The sequence below is a fragment of the Embiotoca jacksoni genome, unplaced genomic scaffold, assembly GCF_022577435.1.
Source record: "Embiotoca jacksoni isolate LCO1_2020_lvr unplaced genomic scaffold, fEmbJac1.0.p SCAF_7, whole genome shotgun sequence".
Classification (NCBI taxonomy): domain Eukaryota; kingdom Metazoa; phylum Chordata; class Actinopteri; family Embiotocidae; genus Embiotoca; species Embiotoca jacksoni.
The window spans coordinates 13,684,094-13,711,260 of record NW_027185425.1 but is presented as its reverse complement, the minus strand read 5'-3'; the positions used below and the strand labels follow the sequence as shown (position 1 = coordinate 13,711,260).

Sequence of the window (27,167 nt, the reverse complement as noted above, 5' to 3'; positions counted from 1 at the left end):
TAGAGTCGACAGCAGCCAAGTGAAAAAAAACAAAAAAACATTATTTCAGAATATGGCCAGTCCAAAAAAAAGTCTTAAAAATGATGCCAGTGGAAAAGTTGCTCCGCCTGACAGGAGAGTCTATAAATATATGAACAGTGTCTATCTTTTAAAAGTCTGTATCCAAACCAGGACTGCTCATGTAACCAGTGTCATCTTAAATTTTTGCCAGTACGGTACTCATTTTAAATACGCCTACAATGGACAGCTGGGATTGTAGCATCACAGCTTCATCGGTCAAACTTGACCTTTGCATGCATTTTGTGTTTGTCAGCCTTTTCCTGTGCTAGCTCTCCCACTGTTTCCATTAGTCTTTACATATTAAATCATCTGTAATAAAAAAAAAAAAAAAAAAAAAAAAGAGTTTTTACAGAGTCCTCTTTAATAAACCTTTCCCACCTTTCTGTTTCCTGCACCCCCCGCAGCGGATGATGGATGTGGAGGGACACTGCGGGGCCAGAGCGGGGTGATCACCACTCCCAATTACCCAGCTGAGTATAACAACAACGCCGACTGCACCTGGACCGTGCTGGCCGAGCCAGGAGACACCATTGCCCTGGTTTTCTCTGACTTTCAGCTGGAGGACGACTATGACCTGCTGGAGGTCAGCGGCACTGATGGTTCTTCACAATGGTGAGTGGTCAGCCTGCAGCATTTAGTCTGGAGATAGAGCTTAGCAAAAAGGGACGGGAAAGGAAGCGGACTTTAGCTTTGCACCACCTGTGCACAGGCACATTTTACAGAGGAAGGAATGAGTTGGGTGAAGTCTCGTTGGAAGTGGATGGATGGTAAGTGGGTCCCGTGGAGCTGGATCACAGCTGTCTCAGATGTGTTGTTGGTTTTGTCTTCAAAATGAAATTCACAGTAATTAATTTGATGGGCAGTTTCCCAGCTTTCATATTACAAATCCTGCTCGGGTGTATCATGTGGTCTGTGGTTCTTAAAGTGTAATGTGAACACTCAATCTTGGTCACACACTCTCACTCATTCTCTCAATTACTCAGTCTCACACAAACACACATGCTCAGCTCTAATGATGAAGAGGTAGGATATCCTGGCGTCAGTGCGGGTCTCTCACCATCTGTGGCAGCTCCTCCTCTCTCTGACAACTCTCTCAGCTCAGGAAGTAATTAGTGAGCTCGATTACCACCACCAGCCGTATAGTGTTGTTTCACCCACGTTCACACCGGCACGGCAGAGTCCTACGGGCCCAAATGGACATGCACGCATCATTCACACTTTCAGCCACGCCTCTATATATTTGTGCTGGCGCTCGGAGAACTTGTGCAAACAGATGTATTCTTTTCACACTTTCTCCGGGACTTTTTTACTCCCTCGCTCACTTAGCACACAAAAGCTAACATTAGCATGAAAAATATACATGGGCTGAATGCAGTTGGATGGATCCAGTTCTTACTTACCTTTGCCTTGGATAGAAATATACAAATGCAGGTTTATTTTCAGGATCATGTAGGAGACAGGCAGTTCAGATAAACAAGAGGAGACAGAGGATACTTTGAAGTTGCAGCCACAGGCTGTTGGCAGGAGGGGACAACGGGTAGCAGTGGCTGAGCCATTAAACACTGGAGACACAGACTCGGAGAGAAAGACAGAGGCATAGAGGACTGTTGATAAAGGAAACAGGTTCAGAAAGAATACATGAGAAGTCATCTTGGAGTGAGATGGCCCCTGGAAACTTCCCGTCAATTTCGCTCATTCGCTCTGTAGTTAAGCAAAAACACTTCCCAAGAAGAACTTGATTGACTCTGAGCAGTCTTAAAATGGATAATTATGCCTTGTAGCCTGATATTAAAGTCTCTTTGAATCTCTGCTTGGCCAATGGAGAGTTGATCGCTTCCAGACTCCCGCAGACGGCAGCCTGACTCTGCAAATCCTAGTGTCATCAGCTTCTCGTCCCAGACTTTGATTTTGCTCTCTGTTGTCATGTGCGACACCCAAATCTCTACTGAGTGTCATCTTTGTGGCAATTGTTGCCGGAGGCGCCAACGGTAGAGCACCTGCGGCATGGCTGGACTGTGTTAAAGAACAAGGGAAAGTAAGTGACTAGAAAGGCGGAAGAAGGACTATTGGCAAGCGATGCAGAGTGCAAGTCACAGTTGATCATGCACATTGCAAGGATAAGGTATCACAGGGGACAGAGGACGCAGAGCAGACATGCTGGCTTGCCTCTATTGTTTCATTTTTTTCTAGTCATGCTGGCTTGGGTTTACCTGCATACCACTCACTTCAAAAATATGGGCTTTCTTATCCCCAAACTCCTCAGCAGCACATTCACAACCCAATAACTTTAGCTCTAATGTCTCCGGGTACCTTTAATTTTAGAGTGCCAGGGTCAAACGAGAAGAATGAGCAGACATTAGTGGACAGATGTGAAGAAGAGGGCAGGACCTTTTGGAGGAGAGGATGGACGTGGGGTGAAGAGATGGCTGGAAGGATTACAACTTCCCAGCTGGTGGCTAATTATCGAGGTCAAGTTTATCACTATGATGGCGCTGACCTGTAGCATGCGTGCATGCTCTCAGTAAATGGATCTGGGAACCCTCTACTCAGCCGGGTTTGATGGTGGTGCTCTCTCTCTTGTTCTCACCACCCAGTCGGTCTGGTCTCTGATTTAATCACACCGGATTTGTATAAGGTCTGTGGTAAAGTTTAAAAAGCTGCCTCTGTGTTTCATGTCTGCTGTTAACTGTGAATTACTGTTTCCAATCTAGCTTTTGATCAACGCATTTTCTCAATAAGCTCATTGTACAAGGAATACATTACGCATCACTTTCTAACAGATCCATAGTTTTTCCCTTGATTCTCATCCTGGGTCCCTTTTTCATCGCTTTTAAGGGTCATATCTCTTTTCTGAAGTTAAAACATGCTTTTATGATTTTATTGCTTTTTCACTGCCATGTGTGTAGTCTTGGCATCTCACCATTCAATGGCTATCTTATTACAAATGCGGAGAGTTTTAGGGGCTGTATTGATTGAGATCGGACAGACAGGTTCAGTGCTCCAATAGGAGAAAATAGGTCAGCGATCAGGGTCAAAACCACACTTCCCTCTACAACAGTTCCAACGAAAGCAGATCAAGCCTACATGGTCTCTGTTCCCTTTTTGTGTGTATGTGTCTGTATACAGTGTGTGCTTTGAGAGGAGGAGGATGAACCAGAGTAAACACCATAAATCACCATCAAGGACGTCACCCCTTTGAATATATGAATCTGATCTTGTTCACCTACAGTCTTGTTTACCATACCAGCCAGCACTTTGATTGGCAGACCCTGCAGAGTTAGCATTCTGAAAAGGCAGCAGGAAAAGACAGCAGTGAAGACTGACTTCAGGAGCTGAGATGTGTCTGTGGATTGAATGTGGCAGTGGGAAGGGCTGGTATAAACATGGCAAGTGAATCATGCCTCTGCTCGGCAGTACCCTGATGGGACTTTCTACAGTGCTGCTTGTCCAGGGGGACGCATTACTCTGTCATTACACTTTGCATCCATATTGAGTTTCTTTTCTCAATCACCATCCACTTTGAGGCAATGTAAATAACGTCTGACGCTCGCCAATTGCCAAACCCTCATTCGCCCACTTGCTACTAAGTGGAACTCACAGCTATTTGACTTGTAATTTTCTTGGGTGCTCAATTGTTTTCCAAAGCACTGTAATACATTTTCATCTACGAGTAGTGCTCCCTCAAAATGTTGAATCCATCTCCCGCAGTACCTTGGTTACTGTAAACAGAAAGTATGAAGTGTATTAATCTGTACTCGTATATTGGCATTATTCCCTCGGTTCTGAAAATAAAAAACGGCATTCTGTTGCGAAAAGTAGCACATCACAGTTAACTGATTGCACCATTTTCTAAAGTGTTCCCCCCCAAAAAAAACGTAAATCTTACAGTTGCCATTCTGGTAACTTTTGCAAACTCCATTTCCCATGAGCTTTTTTTCTTTTTTTCATGCATCCATTTCTGACAATGCAAAGCTCCCAGGGAAAATTAAACTCCTTTCTTCCTGTTAGGAGATCTGAGAGCCCAGTGAGTTTTGATCCTCTAGGTAGCCTCCTATCCTTAGTCCTCTCTCTTTTAACCCTATACTCTATGGACCAGAGACACTGATGTTTATGGAGCAAAAGGATTATATCCCCACAGTGCTGATATGTGTCCTGACCGGGGGAGGGAGCATGTTTGTGTGTGTATGAGCGAGACAGAAAGATAAAGAGTTGTTGGAGAGGAGTGAAGAACACTGGATATGTATTGATTGGCTGTTAGGTTGACTCACCTGAGAGTGAATGGTCTTCGGAACAGCTTTTTAAGTCCAGAGGCTGTTTTCTTTAGTGTCCGATGGGAGCTACAGCAATATGAGTATGTTTCAAACTTTTTGTTTTTGTGTTTTCAAAGACACTGGAAAAGTTTTTCCATGTCGGGGCTCACAGGATTTAAGTTAGATTTGTGTACATTGGTTTCATGTAGCCATGCAATCAGGGTAGGTATATTTACAGTTGTTTGCAAACGTGTCGGCTGCAGTGCCAACTGCTGCTCGCCATGGGGGGAAACACACGTCCCACACACTCTCCCAGTGGGACCCCACAGCAGCGTCTGTCATGTCAAGCTATTGGCTGCCAGATGTACTTTCCTTTCTCGTTAAAAAACAATCACAGTGAGAGTGTGGATGGAAGTGAGGGATTTTGCAGTATATCCCCTGACCATTGTTTGCCTGGCAGCACAATAATAGGTGGTTGTCCACTTGTGATCCCCCTGAATTCCTTGCCTGAAAACGTAATTTAATATACGTTCACGTTGAGGCAGTGATTTTCAGCGTGCGATTACAGGGTATTGGCAGCGTACGGAGGGGCATTTTGCATAGATGTGTGTTTAAATGGATACTGTGTGATGGTCGAGTGGGCGTATATTCTCAGTATGAATGTTGAATGCATTATTTTATACATTTTTTATGCTGTGGCCTGTTTCTCACAACACAGACCGGTGGAGTAAAGAAATGGTTTTGCTTTGGAGCTTTACCCATAATTCACCACAGCATCACTAGTCTGGGCACGTCACTCTGGCATTTTCTTTCCTTCTCACTCTCTCTCTGTCTCAGTGCGTCTCTCTCTCTCTTTCTCTCCCTCTGCTATATAGGTATCATAAAGCATTTGAGTGGATAGTTTGGTCTGATTGTCTAATGGAAGTATCTAGGCTTTCGTTATACATTCTATATCTATTTACTTTAAGCGGTGCTTTCATCATAAAACCCACATACAAATCATCCAAAACAAAAGTAAACTCAGGGATATGAGTCGCATGCAATGCATTCCGCAAGGTTTTCCAGATTTGAGAGTTTGAGACAGCTCAAGGTTTTTGAGGAGTGCATGTCAGAAGAATTTGCCTTTGATTCATACATTCACAAACACTGGTTCTGGTTGACTCATGCATTCCATGTGTGTTGCAATGGGGATACTGCATACTGTATATCTGAAAGCCCACAACTCTTCTTCTCTAAACTTTTCAATGGAGAAAGCTCATGTGGAGATAAACATTGGCTTGGATAGAAATGTCTGACAGCTGATGTGAGGGATGGTAATGAAGCCCTGACACATGTCGAGGATCACCATGTCAAAGACAATAAAAGCAGAGCCCCCAGATCGTGCTGTGTGGAGGTTATATGTATATACCAGCCACATCTATCAGGGATCTGTCTGTTTCTCTCTGTCTTACACATACCTTTTTTTTTTTTTTTTCCTGTGTCGACCTCCACAGACTGTAGATACATTTACCTTTTAACCTTTAACTCTAACTTGCAGATGACTTTCAGACATGCAGCTGTTGTGTGAACATACTGTAGACCTCTTTATAAAGTAATAATCCAGTATTTCTCCATAATTCATTCGAAACCTATATATTTAGTCTTTGAGGTGTGGTGGTATTGCTGGTGTGTTTGGTATTTTGCTGGACATAGATATTGTAATTGCTTACTATATGGATTTTGGAATAAATGAGTGGCTAAGCTGCCGTCATGCTTCCTCAGAAATTATTGCCAGATGGTGAAATAGCTTTGAGAACTCCTTCAGTCCAGCTATTTATGTCACCTTTCATTAAAACAATTGAGTGCAACACAATTAATGTCTTCCAGGAATAACTATCTGAAGATGTTTGCTGTTATTTCCAAATGTAAAGACTCCCCTAAATCCCAACCTGGACATTTTTGCTGAGCTGCTTTGCTTTTTTACCTTGCTGCAGTGATTGGCAGCAGTCGTTTGGTGTGTCAGAGGTAAAACAGGCTGGAAGCTTTCAACCAAAGTGGGCAGCATGCCTCTGCTGTTAAAACTGGTGACAGATTAGTAAGGATATTAGATGCTATTCTAGAAAGAGCTTATCTACTTGTCTGCAAAACACATCGACCACTTTTTATTTGACCAAGAAATTGTCAAAAAGTTGTTCTCTTGATTGACAGTGCTGGTCCAGCAAGTCCTCCAACCTATACAACCATATAGGTCATCGGTTCGTACCTTCAAAAAGGACACACAAGATTGTTTCCTAAGTTAGTGACCTTAGGATTAGGTACAAAAAACATTTGGATAGGGTTATGGAAAGATAATGGTTTGTGTTGGTATTGACATTACTACTTCTGGAAAGGTATGCAACCTTGATTATCATGGTAACAGTAAATGTGGGTTTAAAAAACTGCCCCACATTTGGTTTGAAAATGGGAAACAAACAATGGTCTGCTGCACTCTTGTCCTCTGTTAAATGAAATCATTCACGCAACCTGCCTCCTCCTAACAAAGAAAAACTCACATCATATAGTTGTCTTCTGAACTGTGTCCCTTTGCCAGGACACCAGATTGTCTGTATTTATATGACCACTAAAGGTCATTTACCTTTGAAATGGAACAGTTGGTCATCATAAGCTGTGTGCACAAAAAGCCTGCGGGGTCTATTTTGGAGAAGGACAAAATTCTCCCAGTCCCCTCACTTTGGTCCCTCGAAGTCTGTTTGTCTGAGTCAGGATTTATTAACAGCAGCACTGGGTTGAGGACTCAATCTGCAGCATGCCACCGATCAGAACAGCATTTATGATGAACTTTGCACCACCCGCCAATAATTCTCCAGCGGAACATTATCTCCAACACCTGGTGCCACGCTGCAGATTGGCTCCCCTCAACACTCGACACTGTGTTACCCACTCTGTCGCATTGCTTCGGCTGAAAGCCGGAGAGGAGAAGGGATTTTGAAGGCAGACAGTAAGGTAAACAAAAATGGGCCAAAGCTTGTATTCTATCAACCTTCCAGGGTTGCGTGTGATTTTCTCAAGGTGAAGCCTATTTCAGTTGTATTGTCAAAATTATAATGGAAAGACATTCTGTTCCTGATGATTACACAGTACATCATTAATTGTCATTGATCATCTGTGTTTTGTTGAAAAACAGCAGGTGCAGCAATTTACCAGGCAATAGTTAGTCCAACCTATAAACCAGCTCCCCAGAGGTAGGCATCCAGGATAGCAATGTGTCTGTGTAAGCATGTCTAGCCATGTGTTACCTCACCCCCACCCTCCCAGTGACAACAAGAGAACTCGCAGAGGTCGGAGGTAATGGGCTAGATCACAGTGCTCTGACTGGGTGTCTTCTTAGTTGTTTTTACGAAGCACTGCACCACTGGGATCCAATCTGTCGCTTTTAACAGTCCCACAGATGCACTAATGGCTTCTGATTTGTACACAGAGAAATTTTTTAAGTTATACACGTTGGCAACCTGAGCCTGCAAATGGACTGAAAGCTTTTTGGAAGGCACATTATTTCACAAATGGCAAAGAAATGACAACATACATTTTCATCAAGGGTGAACTTGAATACTGAAGTAAAGTATATCCTAGTAGCTACTGCACAGTAGTACATTTATGACAGTAACACAATATTATCCAAGTGCTTTAACTGCTTCTCTCTTTATCTGTAATCTATTAAACCCTGTTTATCCTCCTTTACTTAACAGTATTTTCCCTTCCAATGAATCTTGTTATAAAAGTGTCTGTGAAAGTCCAACAGTCATTATAGTCAACATTTTGATGGATCTTTTGTTTTTTAGTCTTTCATCACCTCTCATGCTTGTGAAAACAGTTGTTATACACATGTTTGTTCTGCAGCTTCCACTGACGCCTAATCGCAGAGTTTGCTTTGATCCCTTAATTCACTTCCTGGGTCAAGTGTGGATGACCTAAAGAAGGAGGGCTTACTTCACAGGCTTTTTCTTTATGGTGTGATGAAAAGAGAATATTGGCTCGAGAGGAAAGGATTTTGACTGCCTTTCTTGGTCAACATCTTTGTTTTCTGACAGATTGTTTTTATGCCTTGACCTCCCCGGGGCGTCATGAGGGCCTGGTGGTTGGGGTGCATAACAAATGGCAGTAATATACATTGTTTACTTCCCATTGGGGCTGTGTGTTGCACATCATTCTCCTCTTTCTTCCCGGTGTTTCCTGTCTACCTATAACCTTGGTCCTATCCAATAAAGACTTAACTTGACCTTCCTTAACCTTCCTCTGAGGGTGGGTTTGAGTGGCACATTGTGTGGCACAGAATGGTGACTGACGTCACACTAGTCAATTAATCAATCACGGTAATGAACCCAGATAGAACAAAAGGAAGAGGGAGCAGAGGTTTAGAGGGAAAGCAACATGTGAAATCAATTGGCCAAACGCACAGTGCACTCTGTCGTGGTCTGTAGTAGAGGACACCGCCCTACGACAATTAGATTGTGAAAGAAGATAAGTGAGGACAGGCACAGGCAGCCCTATAATGTGAAGTGATTTCATTGCAGCTGACTGTGTGTGCAGGACCACACACACACTTGACCATCACATTGCAGGTACTTTAGTTGTCTTAATTAAAAAATAATTATAAATCTGTTAGAAACTTTTTTCAATAAGACAAGTTTAAATGTCCACATCAGGCAGCAATAATATGTATATGACAAGTATTAATGATCATATAAAATACATGTTTAATTAATTAAGCAAAAAAATAATGAGCGAGGGTATTTCAATCACTTCTTCTTGTAGTGACGACAACAATATGTATCCATAAATAGTCGACACAGTGGGCTTTTAAGGTGAGCATTTGTTTGCAGTATGACCATGCAGCAGTAACAGCAGAACATCTCGTCCCTGAGTGTCCCCCGAGTGGACGGAGATGTCAGTGTCTTATCTGGGTCAATGCTCAACCTCAAAACATCCCTTTTTTTTTTGTCTCTAACCTCCCCTCTTCACAAATATAACAACAAAGAGCACAAATACATGCAAACCACATATGTAGCCTCAGCTTTGAAAAAATAAAATAAAATACAAAATCAAGTCTTCTTGACAAGTAATTTAACATGACAACATCATCCAAAGGTGTAAGATAATAATTCTGCATCTTTCCAATGCAAATCATCTTGCTTTGGTTGAATCAAGCACCATTGTGTTGGTACTCGTTGAGGGAGATGCTGCCAGCAGACAATAGCTCTAGTTGTTTCCTTGAAACAATTAAAAATACATTAGAAACCTACAGAATCAACTCAGAACTGTCAAAACTTAAAAAACAAACAAAAAAAAAAAACATACAAACACACACACACAAACATAAACTTATTTGCAGAGAAAAGTAGCCTGAACTTGTATCAGATGTCATGTATGTACATTAAAAGCTGACCCATTCCTGACTACTGGAAAGATGTAGACAATTAATGCAGCAGAGATGCCAACTTTGACCCTGTTCACATCGTCTTAAACACATCTTTGGTGCTTGATCACAATGGAACAGTCTGAAGTATGTCAGGTGACATCTGACAGTATGTGTCTCTATATCTGTCTCAACGTATATATGTAACATGTATGTGAGACAAATAATCAAGTAAGTAAACACGTACAGAAAAGGATATGCGAGAGGGGTTGAAGCAGCAGGCGTTTAACAAATGACACATCATTGTTCCCTGAAGCTTCATTGTAATGTGCTGTCAATTAGCCTACTTATAACGTATTCCTCATCTCAACGTTATTACTGTCAATGATTCTGCCAAATTGAGTATTTATACTAAATGTCAAGTGCTCTTAAAGAAATACAGCACACCCTCCCATATCCCAACTGCACTTTTTTTCTTTTATTTCCAATCTACTTTGTTGTGAAGTACGGCAGGTTTATAAAAAGTGCAGTGTAAATATACGTTATTATGATAATGATGAAGATGATGTAGATCTGTCTGAAAACCCTCAGACTCCTGACCTGCTTGACTGCTTTTAGGAAAGTCTTTTGGGGGTAAATAGTTTGACATTATTAGTATGGCATAAATGCAGAAAATGCATGTCACACCAGATGGAGATAGATAATGTAGTGAGGAAAATTAACTGAGTGAATTAGGAAAATATAAATGTTTGCTCAAACTGTCAACCCGAAACCATTAGATTTACAGATGAAGTAAACTAAAAATGAATGAATAAACCCAGAGGAGGCTTTGGTGAAACAAACGCCTGTGTTTTTATCCACTAAATAGCTGCTTTATAGGCATCAGTTCAGTTTGTAGTTTGCAGGCAATTCTCTCAGACTTTATATACAGTCCATTTGTGCTCTGCATAGTCACATAGGATAATTTCTCTATTGAATATTGTTTCTATTGCTCACGCAGATGAAGGCAGTTAAGTAAGTGCTCCTTCCGTGTACAGAATGCATTCGTGTACACATTGCTAGAAAAAGGTGTCTTTATGCTTCCCAGACCACCTTAGAATACGGTCTGAGCAGATCAGATCTTAATGCGTCCTTCCATGTGTGTTGGATTCATTCACCCCGGTACTTAGATATGTCCACTTGTGATCGGATGAACCCATTTTAATTAGCTGGTGTGAATACGGCCCTAGTCTTTCTCACCTTTGAGGACACACAACCCACACAGTGAAGGTCCTGTTCTATGCACTTCCAAACTCATGCCAGCCATAAAATATCCCTGTATTTTGGGGTTTGAAAGCCCAAAACACAACGATGCATTTGTGGCTAGTAATGAAAGAAGAAAGGAGGGATCAGGGGAGGAAAATGAGGGAACCTGCAAGGTGAAATAAAACAAGGACGTGCTCACTAGTTTGGAGTGTAATATATCTTAATCTTCTTTGGGACAGCAGGACAGGTTGCGGGTGTATACGTGGGAGTTTGTACAGTCAGTATGTATTCACCTCTCATCTGGTTCTACTGTGAATGTGTTTGAGTGTGTGTGTGTGTGTGTGTGTGTGTGAGTTGCGACGAAATACCCCTCCTCTTCCCATTCATCAGGCGGAGGCTGTCTTTTTGTATGAGGTGACACCAGGCCAACCTGAATATTTACAGAGGAACCTTTATGAACTCTGGTGAACGTGCCTTGACCGGCAATTACGGGCTGCATGGCAGTGTGCCTCAATAAAAACTCCTCTCAACTGCATCAATAAACGTGGGGAGGCAAAGGGTGACAGGCAGTGTCCGAATCCACCATATGAAAGCCTAAGCTGCACTGTCGAACCCAAACAGGATGAGTCAGTGATGTGATTCAAAACTTTCTTTAGCTAATTTGAATAGTTGCAGAAAATGCATAATGTTAACTGTTTATGTAGTGTGAAGTCCTGAGAGATTACATTATTTGGTCCTACGTGGACAAGATTGTGCACAGTCATTAATCTTTTTAAGTACAAGCTAATTAAATAGTTTTTTTTTTTCAGGGCTGTTTCATGGCAGCACTGAAATGCTGGATTAATTGTACTAGTTAATAGGTTATGATTGTGAGGTTTTTCATACTTATTTAAAGTATGCAAGTTAAACATGTCAATTTAGTACACTTTCTGTGAAATAATTTCCACGATAAAAATATTCAACAACCAGAAAATGGAATAACTTATGAGACAATAGGTAAAACAAAAAATTCCATTATGTTTTCAGAATTTCAGTTGCATTATAATTGGGCTATTAATCTAATATAATAAACTGTTGTTTTGGTCATTTCATTATTTTATTATTAGTTTTTCCATCACAAGTTTCTGCACAGATCTTTTGGGGTTTAGTGAGACCTGTTTTGAGTCTGCTGCTTTTCTTTGTTTTTGAATAACTGATTATACTCACTGCAGACGTGGCTGTTTCCTTCTTCAGGGGTTAAGTCAAAGCTAAAGCGATACAGTGGTTATGTGATCCATTAGACCCCCTCTGTAAGTGGATTTTTGCTTGGTCGAGATTTTTTGGAGAGTGCCAGTGAGGTGTCAGCATCATATTGATCCTGAAGCACTGCAATCTTTCTTAATCCCACTTTCCCCACTGACAGAATGAGACACAAGCAAAGACAGAGACAGGCAAAAACAAACTTTTACCTCAACAGTATGAAATGTCTTTGGTCTTTGGTGGAAAGTGCACTTTTAACAAATTATTATTTTCAAGAAGGTGTAATGAAGTTACTTTGGTTCGACTGAGTTGCTAGGTATTGGCATTAAAAAAAAATAGTTTAATGAGTGGACACAGACTGAATATTCCAAACAAAAACATGTTGGTTCATTCTGGTGTGCCATGTTGCACATTCTATCAGCTTTACCGCCCTACCAACATGCACAGCTCATATACTACTGACATTGTTGCACCCTTCTGTCTTTTTTGACGCTGAGGCTGCCGGCTTTGCTGCCCTTCCTGTTTTTTAATTAGATGGCCTGATTAGAGAAAATTGACAAGGGTTTGGCGGGATGCGAAGAGAGAACAAAAAAAAAACAATTAAAATGGGGATTAGTCTGGTCTGGGGCTCATGCAGACAGAATTAACAGCTAGCACTGGCTGGCTCTATCACTTGCAGATCAGTGTTGCTAATATCACAGTCTTATTAGCTGCACTATCCTCCCCAACTGTGTGATAACGGAGGATTACGGAAGGTGCTGTGGCCAGTGAACCAGGAAAAAACATTGTGATTTGTCTTAGCATGGCTAATTAGTGCACTGTTTGAATGGGTGATATGGATCAGGGACAAAGCTGATCCTTTGACAGAGGGCCAGCTTTGGAAGTAATATTGTATCTCAATACAAAAATACATGTTAAAAACATGCAGATATGTTGCTGTCTTGTGCATATGCGTAAATAAACAAAAATAGCATCAAAACACAATGTTGCTAAATGGAAGGGGGGGAGGGGGGGTGGTCATGTCTGCGGGCCTGCGTCTAAGCAATGACTTGGAGAGACGTTTCCCTCTCTGTTCACACTGCTCCATCACTTTAATTATTGTTGCTGACGTGCCTCGTGTGTAGGATAATGGAGGACTTTGTTTGATCTATTGGTCGGTATGCATGTATGTCAAAAGTATTAATTGTTTGTGACTCGCAGCGTGGTGTCAGATGTTGGAGCCTGAACGACTCATGACGCATATAGCTTTCTTTTTCTTTGCCTTGAAAACATTTATATTGTTTTCTGGATATTATTTGAGAATACATGAATATATGTTGAGTAGAAACTGACCTGCATCTTATCTCTTGTATCCTCTGCATGTACAGCTTTTCATCCGAGTTCATTCAATAATTCTATTTGCAGAGTTCATTCAATAATGAATGAACAGAGTAATTTGGTTAATAAGCAAAGCACAATGGTGAAATGGCCTTGTTAGCTGCAGCTCGACAATCTATTGCATATAGGACAAGGATATCCCTGTGAAATAGTATTGGCTGATTTCTGCAGTTATTAAAGTGCTGTTGTGAAATTACTAGATCATCATAAATTGCTGTTGCATTACCTCCATTGTATTCACAATTAGCCCCAATAATGTCAGTGCACTTATATGTAGGATAGTTACCTACAGTACAAGTATAAACTTTTTGATTCCTTTACATGGTTATGAATTCTCTTTGCAGTGTAAATTAAAATGGTCTAAACTTAAAGGTGGCTTTTCTGATAATTCAGAAAAAAGTAGCTTTTTATTTGAACAATATGTCTCTAAATAACCCTTGACTCAGAGAGCTCTGTTCGTCATTTTTCTTTATTTTTTTTGCCCCTCTTTGTCTGAATTGCCTTTGCTTAAACACTTGATCCTTTTAGTAGCGCTTTAACTTTGAAGGGTATTTTTATGTTTTGTATCAGAGGTGAAGAAAGAGCATCTTTATCTTTTAACGTGCCATAAATAGCAGCATTAGAGCAAGGCAGACAAACAGTGTTGCTGTGAGACTTCTCTGCCTTTTCTTCTTTTGGTGTGGAAGCCATGGGGAGGTAATGGGAGGGTTGGGCATAGGCTAAACCACAGTTAATACAATCAGTTCTTCTTGAGCATCCTTCTGTTTCCTGCACACTTGTCTCTCTTCAGACTTTTCATCATTTTGTTGTCTTCTTTCCCAGTTCATGGGAACAAATATACAATTCTCATCCTGGTTTTATTTCTTTTCTCTGTCCTTGAGTGTGTGCTTGGTTGCACACTCTTCCTCCAGGATGCCTAATTGGCCTGCTGTAAGCCATTCCATTTTATATGCTGAATTAGTCATTCTGTTATCTTTTATGCCATTAATACTTCTAAAATAACTGTATAAAATGTTGCTTCCACTACTGACCTCTCAGGTTTTTTTTGGCTACTGTCCCCTTTGTTTAACAATATATGTCATTGTGATTTGATCTATATCTTATCTATATACTTTATCTGTATCTATATATATATTATTGTAATTTGAATTGCGTGTTGGATACACACAAATCTGTCAGTCCAATAATCTGTCTTATTTTTCACTTTTAATTAATTGGCAGTTTAATCCCAGTTGTCAATTCCTAAAAAAAATTAAAAATACAAAAGAAACAAGGTGATACAATTGAACTCCAACACATTTAAAGGGACTGGCAGATGAAATGTTTGCAGTATTATTCTCTCAGTACTCATCTTTTCTTCCTTTTGCTCCTGTGCCATGTTCTTGATTCCAACCCTTGGCCTGGTTGGGGCTCAGCAAGCCCCACAGCGGATTAGCTCAGGCTTTAGCTGTGGTCCTGACATCAAAGGTGCAATGAGAGAGGGAGGTGGGGGACAGCAGAGAGGCAGAGACACAGGACAGCAAACACTGGCACCAATATGGAAGGGGTGAGGGGAGGACATTGAACAAGGCTAGAGCAAGAGATGTGGAGGATGAAGGACTGCATAAACAGCAGGGCAGCTGAAACTGAGAGACTGTTCAACGTAAGTTAAAAGCAGGCAGACTGGACTGAGAGAATGTGAATTAATGGGCACATTGTATTCACATCAGACCAAGGACAAATAGTGTTTGTGCAGCGACATGTCATTTCTTCTTTTACCCTGTCTACTGTTGTCTACCACATCAGATTGAAGTTTTTCCTTTGATAACACTAATTAAATACTAGACAATTGCAATTGTCGCTTGATCAACATCAGCACCCGAGTTATGCACGTTTTTGTGAGCGCTCGTCCGGCGTGTCAACAATTTTTCTGTGGACTGGAGGACAGGGCTCACATACAATTCTGTGTCAAACTCAGGAAATTGACAACAATGCTTTAGAAGGCATGAGGCAATGAAGCAATGTATTTTTAGTGACATTTGCGCTTTATTTGAGGCAGAGTGTCACCGGCCAAGACCATAAAAGATACGTCAGGTCAGGAGCGCAACCAGGTGGCTTTTCTTTGACATTCGCCGGGTTGTGCAATGTGAATTCATCCTGCAGGGTCAGCCTGTCAACCCAAGTCAATCCACGATGCCGTGGATCATCACAGTAGACTGTGATGATCCACGGCATCTAATGGGAACATTGAATGCAAACAACCTAAAATGTGGTGCAATGGCACTTTGGTTGTCCAACACGCCCGCTCATTGAAATCAGGTGAGTTTCTCGCCCGCAAAAACAGAATAGAGGATACGATTTGGCTCCCTTCAACTTCTCCTTGTTCACCCAAAATTTCACATGAACTTTGATGTGTGTGATCGGCTCATGTTTTAGGTGCAATGGCGGAATGGTCGCACGCCTGGGCCAGTAGTCACAAAAGCGTGTGGAACTCAGGAGCAGATACTGATTGAGTGATGGAACTTGGAATACTTACTCACAAAGTTTATAGCTTCCCTCCACTCTGTGCACGTCTGATGCTACTTATCATTCATGTGCAACAGGATCAGTCTGAAAACATTCTGATCGACCCTCGACCCTAATCATGACAAACCATAATCACAGAACTTTTGGTGTTTCTCCAGTGTACTATACAACTTCAAAACAGCATGATGTAACATCACATCAACAAACCACATCTGTTTACCTGGGTGAAGCTGTTGGTAAACTTAGTGCCCCTATATACATTACTGTATGCTGTAACATATGCCTTGCTGAAGCGCAAGGTCACAGGATCCTTAGTTGACATGGCAGTTGCATTCAAGGTGTGTCATTATTGTGGTATAAGTGGTACACTTTCACTTTACAGATGCCGTAATGAAATAAACGTCGTGATGTAAACCTTTTAAATGGCATGATGGTTTTCATTTATGGCCCTGACTGATAAACAGTCAGCTGGTAAGATCACAACAGCAGTAACAGCCTCCATTATGTCCACTTACAGAGAGCATCGTACACAGAACATTGACACAGGGAATCGTTCTTCAATATATAACAAAGAAAAGGTCAAAATAAAGACAGGGATGGATGTGGAGTATCAGAAAACCCTTGTGAACCAACAGGTAACGAACCTGGGAATGTGATGGATGTTGCAGAGGAAGTACGGTAGCATAGTCTTGAACAAAATCCATTCATCTTCATTATTCATGTAACATGGACTCATGCCATTTAAAGTATTCCATCACCCACTTATTGCAATGATAAAGTGGCCAAACAGTGGTTCAGAATATCCAGCCACTTTAGTCAATATATTGTCTAGTCCATTGATGCATTTAAATACAACAGTTATTTCCAGTTAGTGCAAAAGTGTGCGATTTGAGACACCACCACCATGTTGAATTTCAAGTCCTACACACGTAAGGGCCTGATTTACTAAGATCTCAAATAATGGGTACTAAATTGCATGTTCCTTCCAAAAATGTGCACCCTTTTTTGCACCTGTTTTGCAGGTGATTTACTCTGAGTAATTGCGTCATTGAAATCAGGTGCAAATCGCTGTATTTAAATGAGGGTTTGCGTGTGTTAAAGTCATTCCAGCAATGGAAAACAAAGCGACCGCAAAAGCAAAAGGAAATCTGATCCCATTGAAATTAAGAAACATAAATATAACAAGAACAAAATGCTATATAGGAGATTATCAGCAAGAAAGTCAATACAGTGGGAAAAACAAAAAGGTGAAAAAAAGGGTTCATAATAAAACGGCGGCAAATAAAACAAGAGGGACGGTGGATGAGATCCTCTAACAAACACGATCAGCAGATCCAGATCTTTCTTTGATGAGCAGGTGACTTTTCATTCAGTGCCTCGTGAGTGCTCGGGAGCCTTATGAAGCCCATAGCCTCCCTGTGAATTATGCGGGAAACATTCAGTATCTGTGACAGCACACCTGACTAAAAAGACTGAGTTTTTTAATTGCTGGTATTGTGTGGCTCCTCCTTGTTGTTGGCTGTCTACCATCATTCAGTTCATTCAATAACTCAGAAATGTCATCGCTGGACAAACGATATATCTGAATAATCTTTCCCTCTGTTATCAAATTTTTTTTTCCACAGGTGTAAAACCACATTCTCAACGTATTCTTTGGTTTCTCTGCGTCTCCTTCTCACCACAATAACAGTAGCCGTTTCTCCAGATTTGGGCACCTGATTAATACGTTCCTTTCAGTCGTACTAAAATACTCAGGCAATCACTTCTATTTCTACTTTCAGATTTAGTTAATGTCGTTGCTGGTGCTAAATTGTTCTATTTGCATGTTCCCTCCCAGTATTTTGCACCTTCAAGTAGAAACGCCCAATATTACATATGCATTCAGGCAAACTCGCAAAATGTTTAACGTGTGTTAAATTGCACATTTGAAAGACGCAATCTTCACTGCACGTCGTTAGTAGAGCTGCTTGGAAATTTTTTTGCGGATGTGTGAAGTTTGCACGTGATTTTACACACGCTAACCTTTAGTAAATCAGGCCCTGAGAGTACTAACATATAAGAGCACTATTTGTTAGTGTACTAACACAATTGGAGCATAGCCCACATGTTTTCTCGGTGAGACCTTTTTAAAGCTGCATAGTCCAGTTGAGTAGGATGTATCAACCAGGATAAAGCTATTGGGGAGGAGTGAGTCATTGTTGTATTCGTGATTTAGACTGACATTATGAGTATATTTTAAAGGTTTAATGTACAGGTGTTCAATAAAGTTCCAAAAGTTGAATGTTATACAAATATATATATATTTGTCAGGTTCATCATTATAACTGTTAGCCAAAACCAAGCCACATGTTGCCACTTATTTATGGTATGTTTTAGAGTTGAAACTGTAGCAAATTGCTCTGCGTTCGGTGTTTACCAGTTATCAATTTGCACCTGCTGTGCACATATACTGATTTAAAAAACACTTTATTCTTGCTTTGCATTAGTCGTCTCTGGATAGCAGTCGTGGATGATACGTAGTGCTCATTCTTCCCTGAGGCAGATCAAGCGGTGAGTTTGAGGCTAATTATCAAGCACACACCGATGCTCTGGGAGCTTTGTGGCAGATCCCCAGACAGAATACATATGAGCATAACACACACACACACACACACACACACACACACACACACACACACACACACACACACACACACACATGCATGCACTCCTGCTCACAGGGTGATGGTGATATATTTGTACTGAGATGATATTTGGGTGCACATGGGCAGAGCATTAAAGTTACACTATTTATTTGTCTGCAGCTAATTGAGTCCAGTGGGATTGTTTGTTGGGATTGTTTTTTCTCCATAAGGAAAATACATAGAGAAATGTGGACAGAACTTCAAATGTACACTGCATATATTCTATATAATGCTCACAGCCCCAGTCAGTTTTTTTTTTTTTTTTTTTTTTTATCTTGTGGCACCACTTCACAGAGTGTATGCAGTGCTTCTTATAGTCCCACATATATTTTCCCATCTCTCACAAACAGGGCTGACATCACACAAATATATTCTCACATTTGGATTCAAACATATTTCTGTAAAACTGCCATTGGCAAGTGAGTAGCATTGGTTTTATTTTTAACCTGACACCACAAAATAAATCCTTGCTATTATGATACAATATCTGTCAGCACTTGGTTAATGATCTACAATTGGATATTACTTCTGGGATGTCATAGAATTTGCAGATGGAACATTAGTCATTGTTTAGACAATGCAATCGTGTTCTGCTTAAAGTGATTTGTTGATTACTGACAAAGCCCGGTCCCTTTTTGGCATCCTCATAATACTGGATAGGAAATAAAAAAGACAACATGTCTGGAAGATCCCCTGCAGATACGTTTGAAGATGTTAAAAAATACGCTTCAAATCACCCTTTAAGAAATTCTTAAAATGACATCTATACCTCCTACCTCATTGAAAAATTAATTGTGTATGAATATGCAATATTTTTCTTACTGTATTTGTGTAAGCTGCTTATTGGACCAGGATTGGATTACAAACTAGTTGTGATACATCATACTCACAGGTACATGCCTTAAACTTCCATCAGGGGAATTTGAAAATAAACTCCCACTCAGACTATACATTAATTAAGTGAAGGTAAAAAAAATCCACGATAACTAACACTGAACACTGTAGACTAGAGGTGGACTTTAAGGGCTGAGCAGTAGAAATGTAGTTGAATGGCTCGCAGGTAATAGCACTTCCTTCAAACAGAGTACTCCCCATTCTCACGCTTCTCTTCACACTAACCAGGTCTCTATGAGTGTAAAGTACTCATATCTCTCTGACAGACATTTTTGTCAGGCGGAGACCATAATCCCTCTTTACATCCTCCGAAGTCCATTATTTTTGCAGGGAGAGTCCATGTTGTTTTCGGGCTATAATTTTGTGAAACACTAGAGTTCCTGCAGAAGTTGAAGCTCAAATTAACTTTAAAATCTATTTAAAAAAAAAAAAAGTCAAAGTCAAAATTATCTTAAATAATACCCATGCAAGGCTCTATCTCAGGACTTTGTTGCTCTTACTGAGCATTGCAACATTCCTTTACCCTGAGTGACCGCGTTAGCGCTGCCTTTCTATCTGTCAGGGAAAGACTGATGCTGATTGACAGCAAACACAAGGTCGCTGTCAAAGCTACTGTAATCACATTCACCAAGCGAAGGCTGAAGCATACTCTGTCTTCGATGCCCTGATGAGCAATATTTTCTACCATAATGCAGTGCAGATATAGGAGAGCTCAAAGAGGCATGCTGTGCCATATACTGGATGCGTCTACTGGGCTGGTGCAGTGTTGGGCTTGTACTGCTGCACTTAGATATTTACAGTCCTCTTGAGATTTAAATTAACCATTAGATTTTTGCGTATTATGATCGGCATTTGGCAAGCATGTCTGCCCTGTCTCTGAGGGACTGTAGCAAGTGGCAAGTACCGCTACTTTATATATTGTGCAGCAGGCTTTCTCTGTATCACGCAGTATAATCTAATACACATATACGTGTCCTTAGAATTGCAGGTTACTCTTTGTGCTAACCCGCATAATTATTTCGCTCTCATTCTAAATAAATACATTTTGTATCATTTTTAAATGTGCTGAACTTTCCACAGAATACAGATGTACATGTAGCTCGTGTCAAAGCCACTCCACTCACACGCCCACCTCCACAACCTATTTGATTCCTCTTAAGTGCCTCCAGCTTGGGGCTGCAGTATTAACGAGAGAGAAATTAACGACAGGGCTGCCATTAGGCTCTTCCTGTCCCAATTAACTGATGTTACCGCTGTCACTCTCATTCTGGTGACTTGCCATTTTGAAATGTGCTGCTGAAATGAATATGAGTTGCTTTGTACTTTAAATGGAGCTGTTTTAGAGGCAAATACAGTTTGTTTGTTTAGCAGATGAGCCCTGCGATGACTTAAAAGCTTGTCGCGAAATGAGAAGTGATGAGAATGGAAGTTGAGTTATATAGTGCACACAGCTGTCACCAAACACCAGTGCAAACAACTACAGCTGTACCTGCTCATTCATGTAAACGCCCACGTCTTCTGGTGTACCAGACGTGTCTTTGCATATGTTGTACCGCAAGGCGATGCGTTAGTGCACATGAATAGGACTGACTTACTACCTATGTCTTGTAAGGGGATTTGAGTCAGAGTTGTCATACCTCTCTACACTCATAGTCACCCAACTTCAAACATTCATACATTTTCAGTCACGTTGAAACATTTGCTACCAAAGCAGACATGTCTTTGCTTCACTTTTAGGGTTTTGGGATGCTTCTGCTTATGTTGGCATATTTGCATCGATGCTGTGTGCATCTAAATATCACTTTATAACATTAAATACGTTAACAGCTGTGGTATAGAATCTTATAACAGTTATCAGTAGAAAAGTGTGATCAAGGTGTAATAAAGGGTTAAATAAACTTAAAAGGGACTATAAACCTTTTTTTTTTTTTAAATCTTACTTCTCTGAGTTATGGAAATTGTTAAATTGATTGGTGATTCAAATAACTTTTTTCGATATCATTTCTTTAAAGTTTAATAGTGTTTATTTTGGAATCAAAAGCAATTCAAATGTACTTCTCATCTCCACTGTGTCCCTAAAACAAAGTCCAGAAAACATTGGTGGCATGTACTGAATGTAGTGTAGGTGCCACTCTGTGCGAAGAACTCAAGGCCGACATTTTAGGATGTCAACAATGATGGGACATTTCAGAAAATAATTAAATAAAAAAAATAGAGTGAATGTGAAGCTGTACACACAAGCGTGGTTGGTTTAGGTGTACAAGTCGGGTCCCTGGAGACTTTGTAATGGGTGCTTTTCCATGGAACAGCACCCATGTTTCTGTCTTGTCTTTTGATATAGAGTAAATATCCCTTGCATTGAACTCTGCCAGTCTGCTTTTTGGTTCACTTTGTTTTAGTTTGTTAATAAACTCTATCAGTTGGTCAATAATATATATTTTGGAAGAACCTGGAGACTTCTGGCTCAGCTGAAGGGTTTTGCCACGACACAGCAAGCCTATACATTTCTTCTTAATCTTTATAAGGGCATTTGTATCGAGGCTTTTATTATCCAGTGGAATTACTGTATGTAAAGACAATGATCTGCCACTTTAAAAACTAAGAGTGTCTGAATCTAACTGCTGTGTGTAAACTGTACTTCTGCAAGTTGTGATTGCGGAAAGCTGTATTATGTTGAATCCACACCAAAAACCCTTCCACAGTCCTGAGAAGGAGAGGTCTGGATATTTTCCGGCAGGACGACATTTTGATTTGTGAGCATTCAAAATACAAGTGCTACTGAGGGCTACCGAAGTTTGTGTATACTACTCAGAATAATGAAGTGACTCTCATCTATCTTGAACAACTGCTCTTATTACACTCCTCGCCATTTTTGCTTTTTCCACCCAGAGTGGCTTGAACTTTTTCTTGCTGTTACAGAAAAGAAAACCCTGAATATTATCCCCTGCAGTGTTTTTCTCTCATCTCTCACCTCTCCCTCATTCTTCTCCATTTCATGTTCAGCCCGGCACATTTGCTTCCAGCTGGCAGACGCGCTGCTGATTAATGTGTTCATGATCACCACATAGACAGAGAAAGGTGATTAATACCAGTCATTTAACAGAGTTAGAACTGCCACATAGTGTGTTTGTCTTAGTGTCTGCCTTTGAGGGCGTTTCCATACATTCGTGTCTCAGGTTCTCATTCATTGATGAGTGTGTATGTGTGTACTGTGGTTTGTGTGATTATGCGTGGGCATACTGTACATGTCAAAGGGATGATTTGTGTATTTTCACTCTAATGACTCTGGGGTAATTGTTTTGAAATGAAGGCATGTTTACACCTTTTGGAGTGTCGTTATGTTAGCAGCTTCGGATGCAGATGGAATTCAAGGGTGACGAGGCAAACCTTTAAAATGTCCTCTTGGATTGACACACATCACCTTTGAATCGACAGTTCCATAGGGACAGAACAGAATAGCACTTGTATGCTATCAGCTTACTGTGCTTCCTCCCTGCTCTATGTCTGTGTAATGGCATACAGTACATTATTATGGAAGAATCTCCAGGGTGTTTCAGTCTAGTCAGTGACCACCCAGCCCAATGACATGGGCTATTAAGGCTTCATTAATCCACACAGTGAGGGAATGAGGATGGGGATGATGTGTCTGCCCACATCCTGCAACCACTGCAATGTCCTCCATGGACCCAGATTTTTACATGTATATATATCCTACAGAATGAACTAACTTTGTCAGTGACAGCGAAAGAGCATTATGTTTCCCTCTGAGATTGGCTAAAAGTAGAGACATGCAGCACATAGACAGTGTACATACACACACATCTTTATACACATACACATGCACTGCCGTTAACATCAGCAGCAAACCAAACCAGTGGGGGAAAAAAAATCTGCCTGAAGTGAGAAACAAGCCCAGAGGGATGAAGCCTGTGTTCTTCGCTCAGTAGTTTTTACTTACTTTTAAACAATCGATTGCAGTTGGGAACATCAATAATTGTTTAGCTCATAAGTAGAGTTTGTCAATGAGAAAGAACAATGAGGCATTTATTTTTCTTCTTTTTCCAGTTTGTGTATCTAGTGTTGGTGTTTGCAGCCTTAAAACAGGATTCAGATACCTCATCTATATATTCTATCATTTTTGTGGCGTTTTAATTTTTTACCTTGCATAAACCCCTTATGTTTACTTCTTAAATGCGGTGGCTGTAATGTGTGATCAGGTGTGTAGAGCTTATCTTTGAGTGGGTAATTCATTTTTGAAAAAAATAAAAGAGTAACAGTGAAAGGCAGCATTAAAGGCTGACTGTGCAGCTTTATCTATTTGCTTTAAATCACTGCAAGGTTGGAAATTACACACCTGTCCTCAGCTGAACTGCAATTTCAAAAATGTTCACCCTGAGCAAAATATGTATACATCTATTTATTTTTCATCATGAGACTGGTGGAGATGAATGTTAATGTTACCAAGAAAATGACATGAGAGGCACAGTGACCCACGTTTGAAGTTTTGCCTCAGCTTTCTGTGCAAGCAATTACTATTACCTCACCCAGAACTATATTTAACCAGGCGAGAACAGCAGAAGAGCTGTAACGCAGCCTGAAAAAACCTTTTGTAGTAAGTGTATAGTTCTGTTTTTGCTCCAAAGGCCTGTGCTAATAATCAAAAAGCTTTTTATAGTTTAGTCGTACGACATAACTTTTAATATTTACTCGCCGTCTGAGTGCAATCTGTGTAATGTGGCGCGGCAAATTTCTCTTTTGTTCATATAAACTCAGGTTGTTAATGGATGCTTTTTATCATTTGTACCGTTACACCCACCTGCAGGAAGCAGACACAGTGGATATATCATGGCTAAGGTGAACGGGGGGGGGGGGGGGGTGTCTCAGCGCTGACTCAGGAAGAAGCAGATGGAGAGTCCTCTTTTAATTGGATGGAAGTTTTTATGACAAATTGGTCACATCCATGCGTGATGTATAAGAGATAACTCTTTTCTTCGAACTCGAGGTGTTTCCCAATCCTTTCTCTACTTGATTGATGGTGCTAATATTTACCTGCAATCTCCTTTTTTGAACATCAGGCACAATGATAAAAAAAAAATAAAGCAGAAACACATGAAATAGATTAATACCTTAAAGCTGAATAAAGAACACAGCCATAAAAAGTATATATGAGTGCATGTTATCTCCCTCAAATGCTTTTTAGACTGGAAGACCAATAACAGCTAATGGAAAAAGGGATCAGGCCCTATCAGCCAGGGTGAATATCTCCACTCCGGCTTGTATAATGGAGGAGAACTTGGCCCACTTCCAGTTTGCCCAGATAACTTAAAGGCTTAATTCTACCTGGCCTGTTTGAAGTTTAGTGTAACATGTGGAAGGAGGATCAAAGATTGCCTTGAACAGCTTAAGACCAAAACACACCCACAAGTCTAAATTGAAGTGAGTTGGGAGTGGGGTATACATAACTTTGTGCGTTTTTTTTTTAATATTGTTGGACAATATTTCATGCTAATAAGTACCATGCTATATTTGATTGAACATCTGGACTTGTCTGCACATATCCTGTTTAATGCATCATGTGTTTGTGCATTTATGTGGGTAAATTTGCTTGAGAACACCTGCACAGGTGTGAATGCATGTGTACACCTTAATCAGTTTTCTTAACTTGACTTTCGCAGATATCCGAGGCAGCTGGTTAAAGATGCTGTCATCAAAACTCACTTTCTGTTCACCTGCCAGCCCACAATGGTTGTTTGAATGCTTCCATTTCACCATCAGTTTTATCAGCAGTGCCAACCATCTGGGTTTGGAATTGGCCTTTACCATCAATCCACCTGTCTTATCCAACTCAGACAGTCTGTCACCATATAGTCTGTCTACATATATGATGCTCGCACTAAATTGTTTACAGCCTCTAAATATAGGACATAAAACTCTTCACTAGCATATCATTCTCATCTTTCCTTTCTTGTAACTCTGAAAGACACACTAGATAACGCTGAATATGGCCTCTATTTGCATTGCATATTGTCCCAAAAGTAGGCATGGAGCAGTGGAGTAAAACAGAGGGAGGGATTACATGAAGCGATCGTAAAAGAGAGAGAACAAACCCTAATCTCTGAAAACCAGACAAAGGGCCAGTGAACACAACACTGGAATAAAAGGCCTTCTCTATCTTTTTCTGCATCCCATCCATTTCAGTTCAGGCATATGGAAGAACCCTTGAATGGGTGCACAATAGAATGGCTTCGTCAGCGACCTTCAAACTAATTAAAAGAAAACAAATACATGGAGCTCCTAGGGGAAAAAATACAGTGGGTGGACAGTAGGAAGAACAATGCAAAAGGGGAGGCACTGGCAGTATGTGGTTGAGGTTTGGCGGTTCTTGGTGTTTGGATGACTCATTCGCCGTATTCTCTGGAAGCTGCTCATCCCTCTTGCTTCTTCCACTTTAAGATAGACTGGGTTCAAGGGGAGAGAGAGACAACCAGGGGGCTCCCTGGAGAGGTCCAATGAGCTAAACTGTTTCTTCAACAGGTTTAGTTCACCACCCTCATCTGTCTCCTCCACACCTTACACCTCCCAAACACCTCTGCTGCCTCCCCCACTCCCCCCTCTGCCCCCCCTGGTGAGCTGCATAGAGCCCTCAATCTCAAAGGGCTCTTCCTCCATCGACACCATGATCCCCCCCACCCCCTCTCTCTGTGACGACGGGCCAGGTTAGGAGACAGCTGGAGAGACTCCACCAGCGCAAGGCTGCAGGGCCTGACGGCATCAGCCCCGGGGTCCTGAAGACCTGCGCCGTCCAGCTGGCTGAGGTCCTACAACACCTCTTCAACCTGAGCCTGAAGCAGGAGGAAGTCCTGGTGCTGTGGAAGATGTCGCGCCTGGTTCCTGTACCGAAGAAGACGACTCCATCCGGCCTCAACGACTACCGACCGGTTGCCCTCACATCTCATGTGATGAAGGTGCTGGAGAGGCTGGTCTTGGCACACCTCAGGCCGCTGGTGAAATCTTCTCTGGATCCTCTGCAATTTGCGTACCAGCCTCATGTGGGAGTGGACGACGCCATCATCTACCTGCTGCAACGAGCTCAGTCTCACCTGGATGGTACCAGTGACTCTGTGAGAATCACTTTCTTTGATTTCTCCAGTGCATTTAACACCATCCAACCACTGCTACTGAGTGAGAAGCTGCGGGTGGTGGGGGTGGACACGTCCACCGTCTCCTGGATCACTGACTACCTGACAGGCAGACCACAGTTTGTCCGTCTGGGCAGTGTGCTGTCTGATACGGTGGTCAGTGGTATTGGAGCTCCTCAGGGAACTGTTCTGTCTCCCTTCCTGTTCACCTTATACACAACTGACTTCCAGTACAACTCAGAGTCCTGCCATCTGCAGAAGTTCTCTGATGACTCTGCAGTGGTTGGGTGTATAAGGGATGGACGGGAGGACAAGTACAGGGCAGTAGTGGAGGACTTTGTGGAGTGGGTGGGAAGAAATCACCTGCTCCTGAACGTGGCCA

At 41.2% G+C, this 27,167-nt stretch overlaps 1 protein-coding gene across 1 annotated transcript in view; it reads left to right on the top strand.

Annotated features, from left to right (window-relative positions):
- The window catches only part of csmd2 (CUB and Sushi multiple domains 2), a 248,411-nt gene that overhangs the window by 74,285 nt on the left and 146,959 nt on the right, over positions 1–27,167 (top strand). The window contains exon 5 of the mRNA XM_069177064.1: positions 465–672. Coding sequence (XP_069033165.1) covers positions 465–672 — 208 coding nt within the window. The remainder of the gene's footprint in view (positions 1–464; positions 673–27,167) is intronic.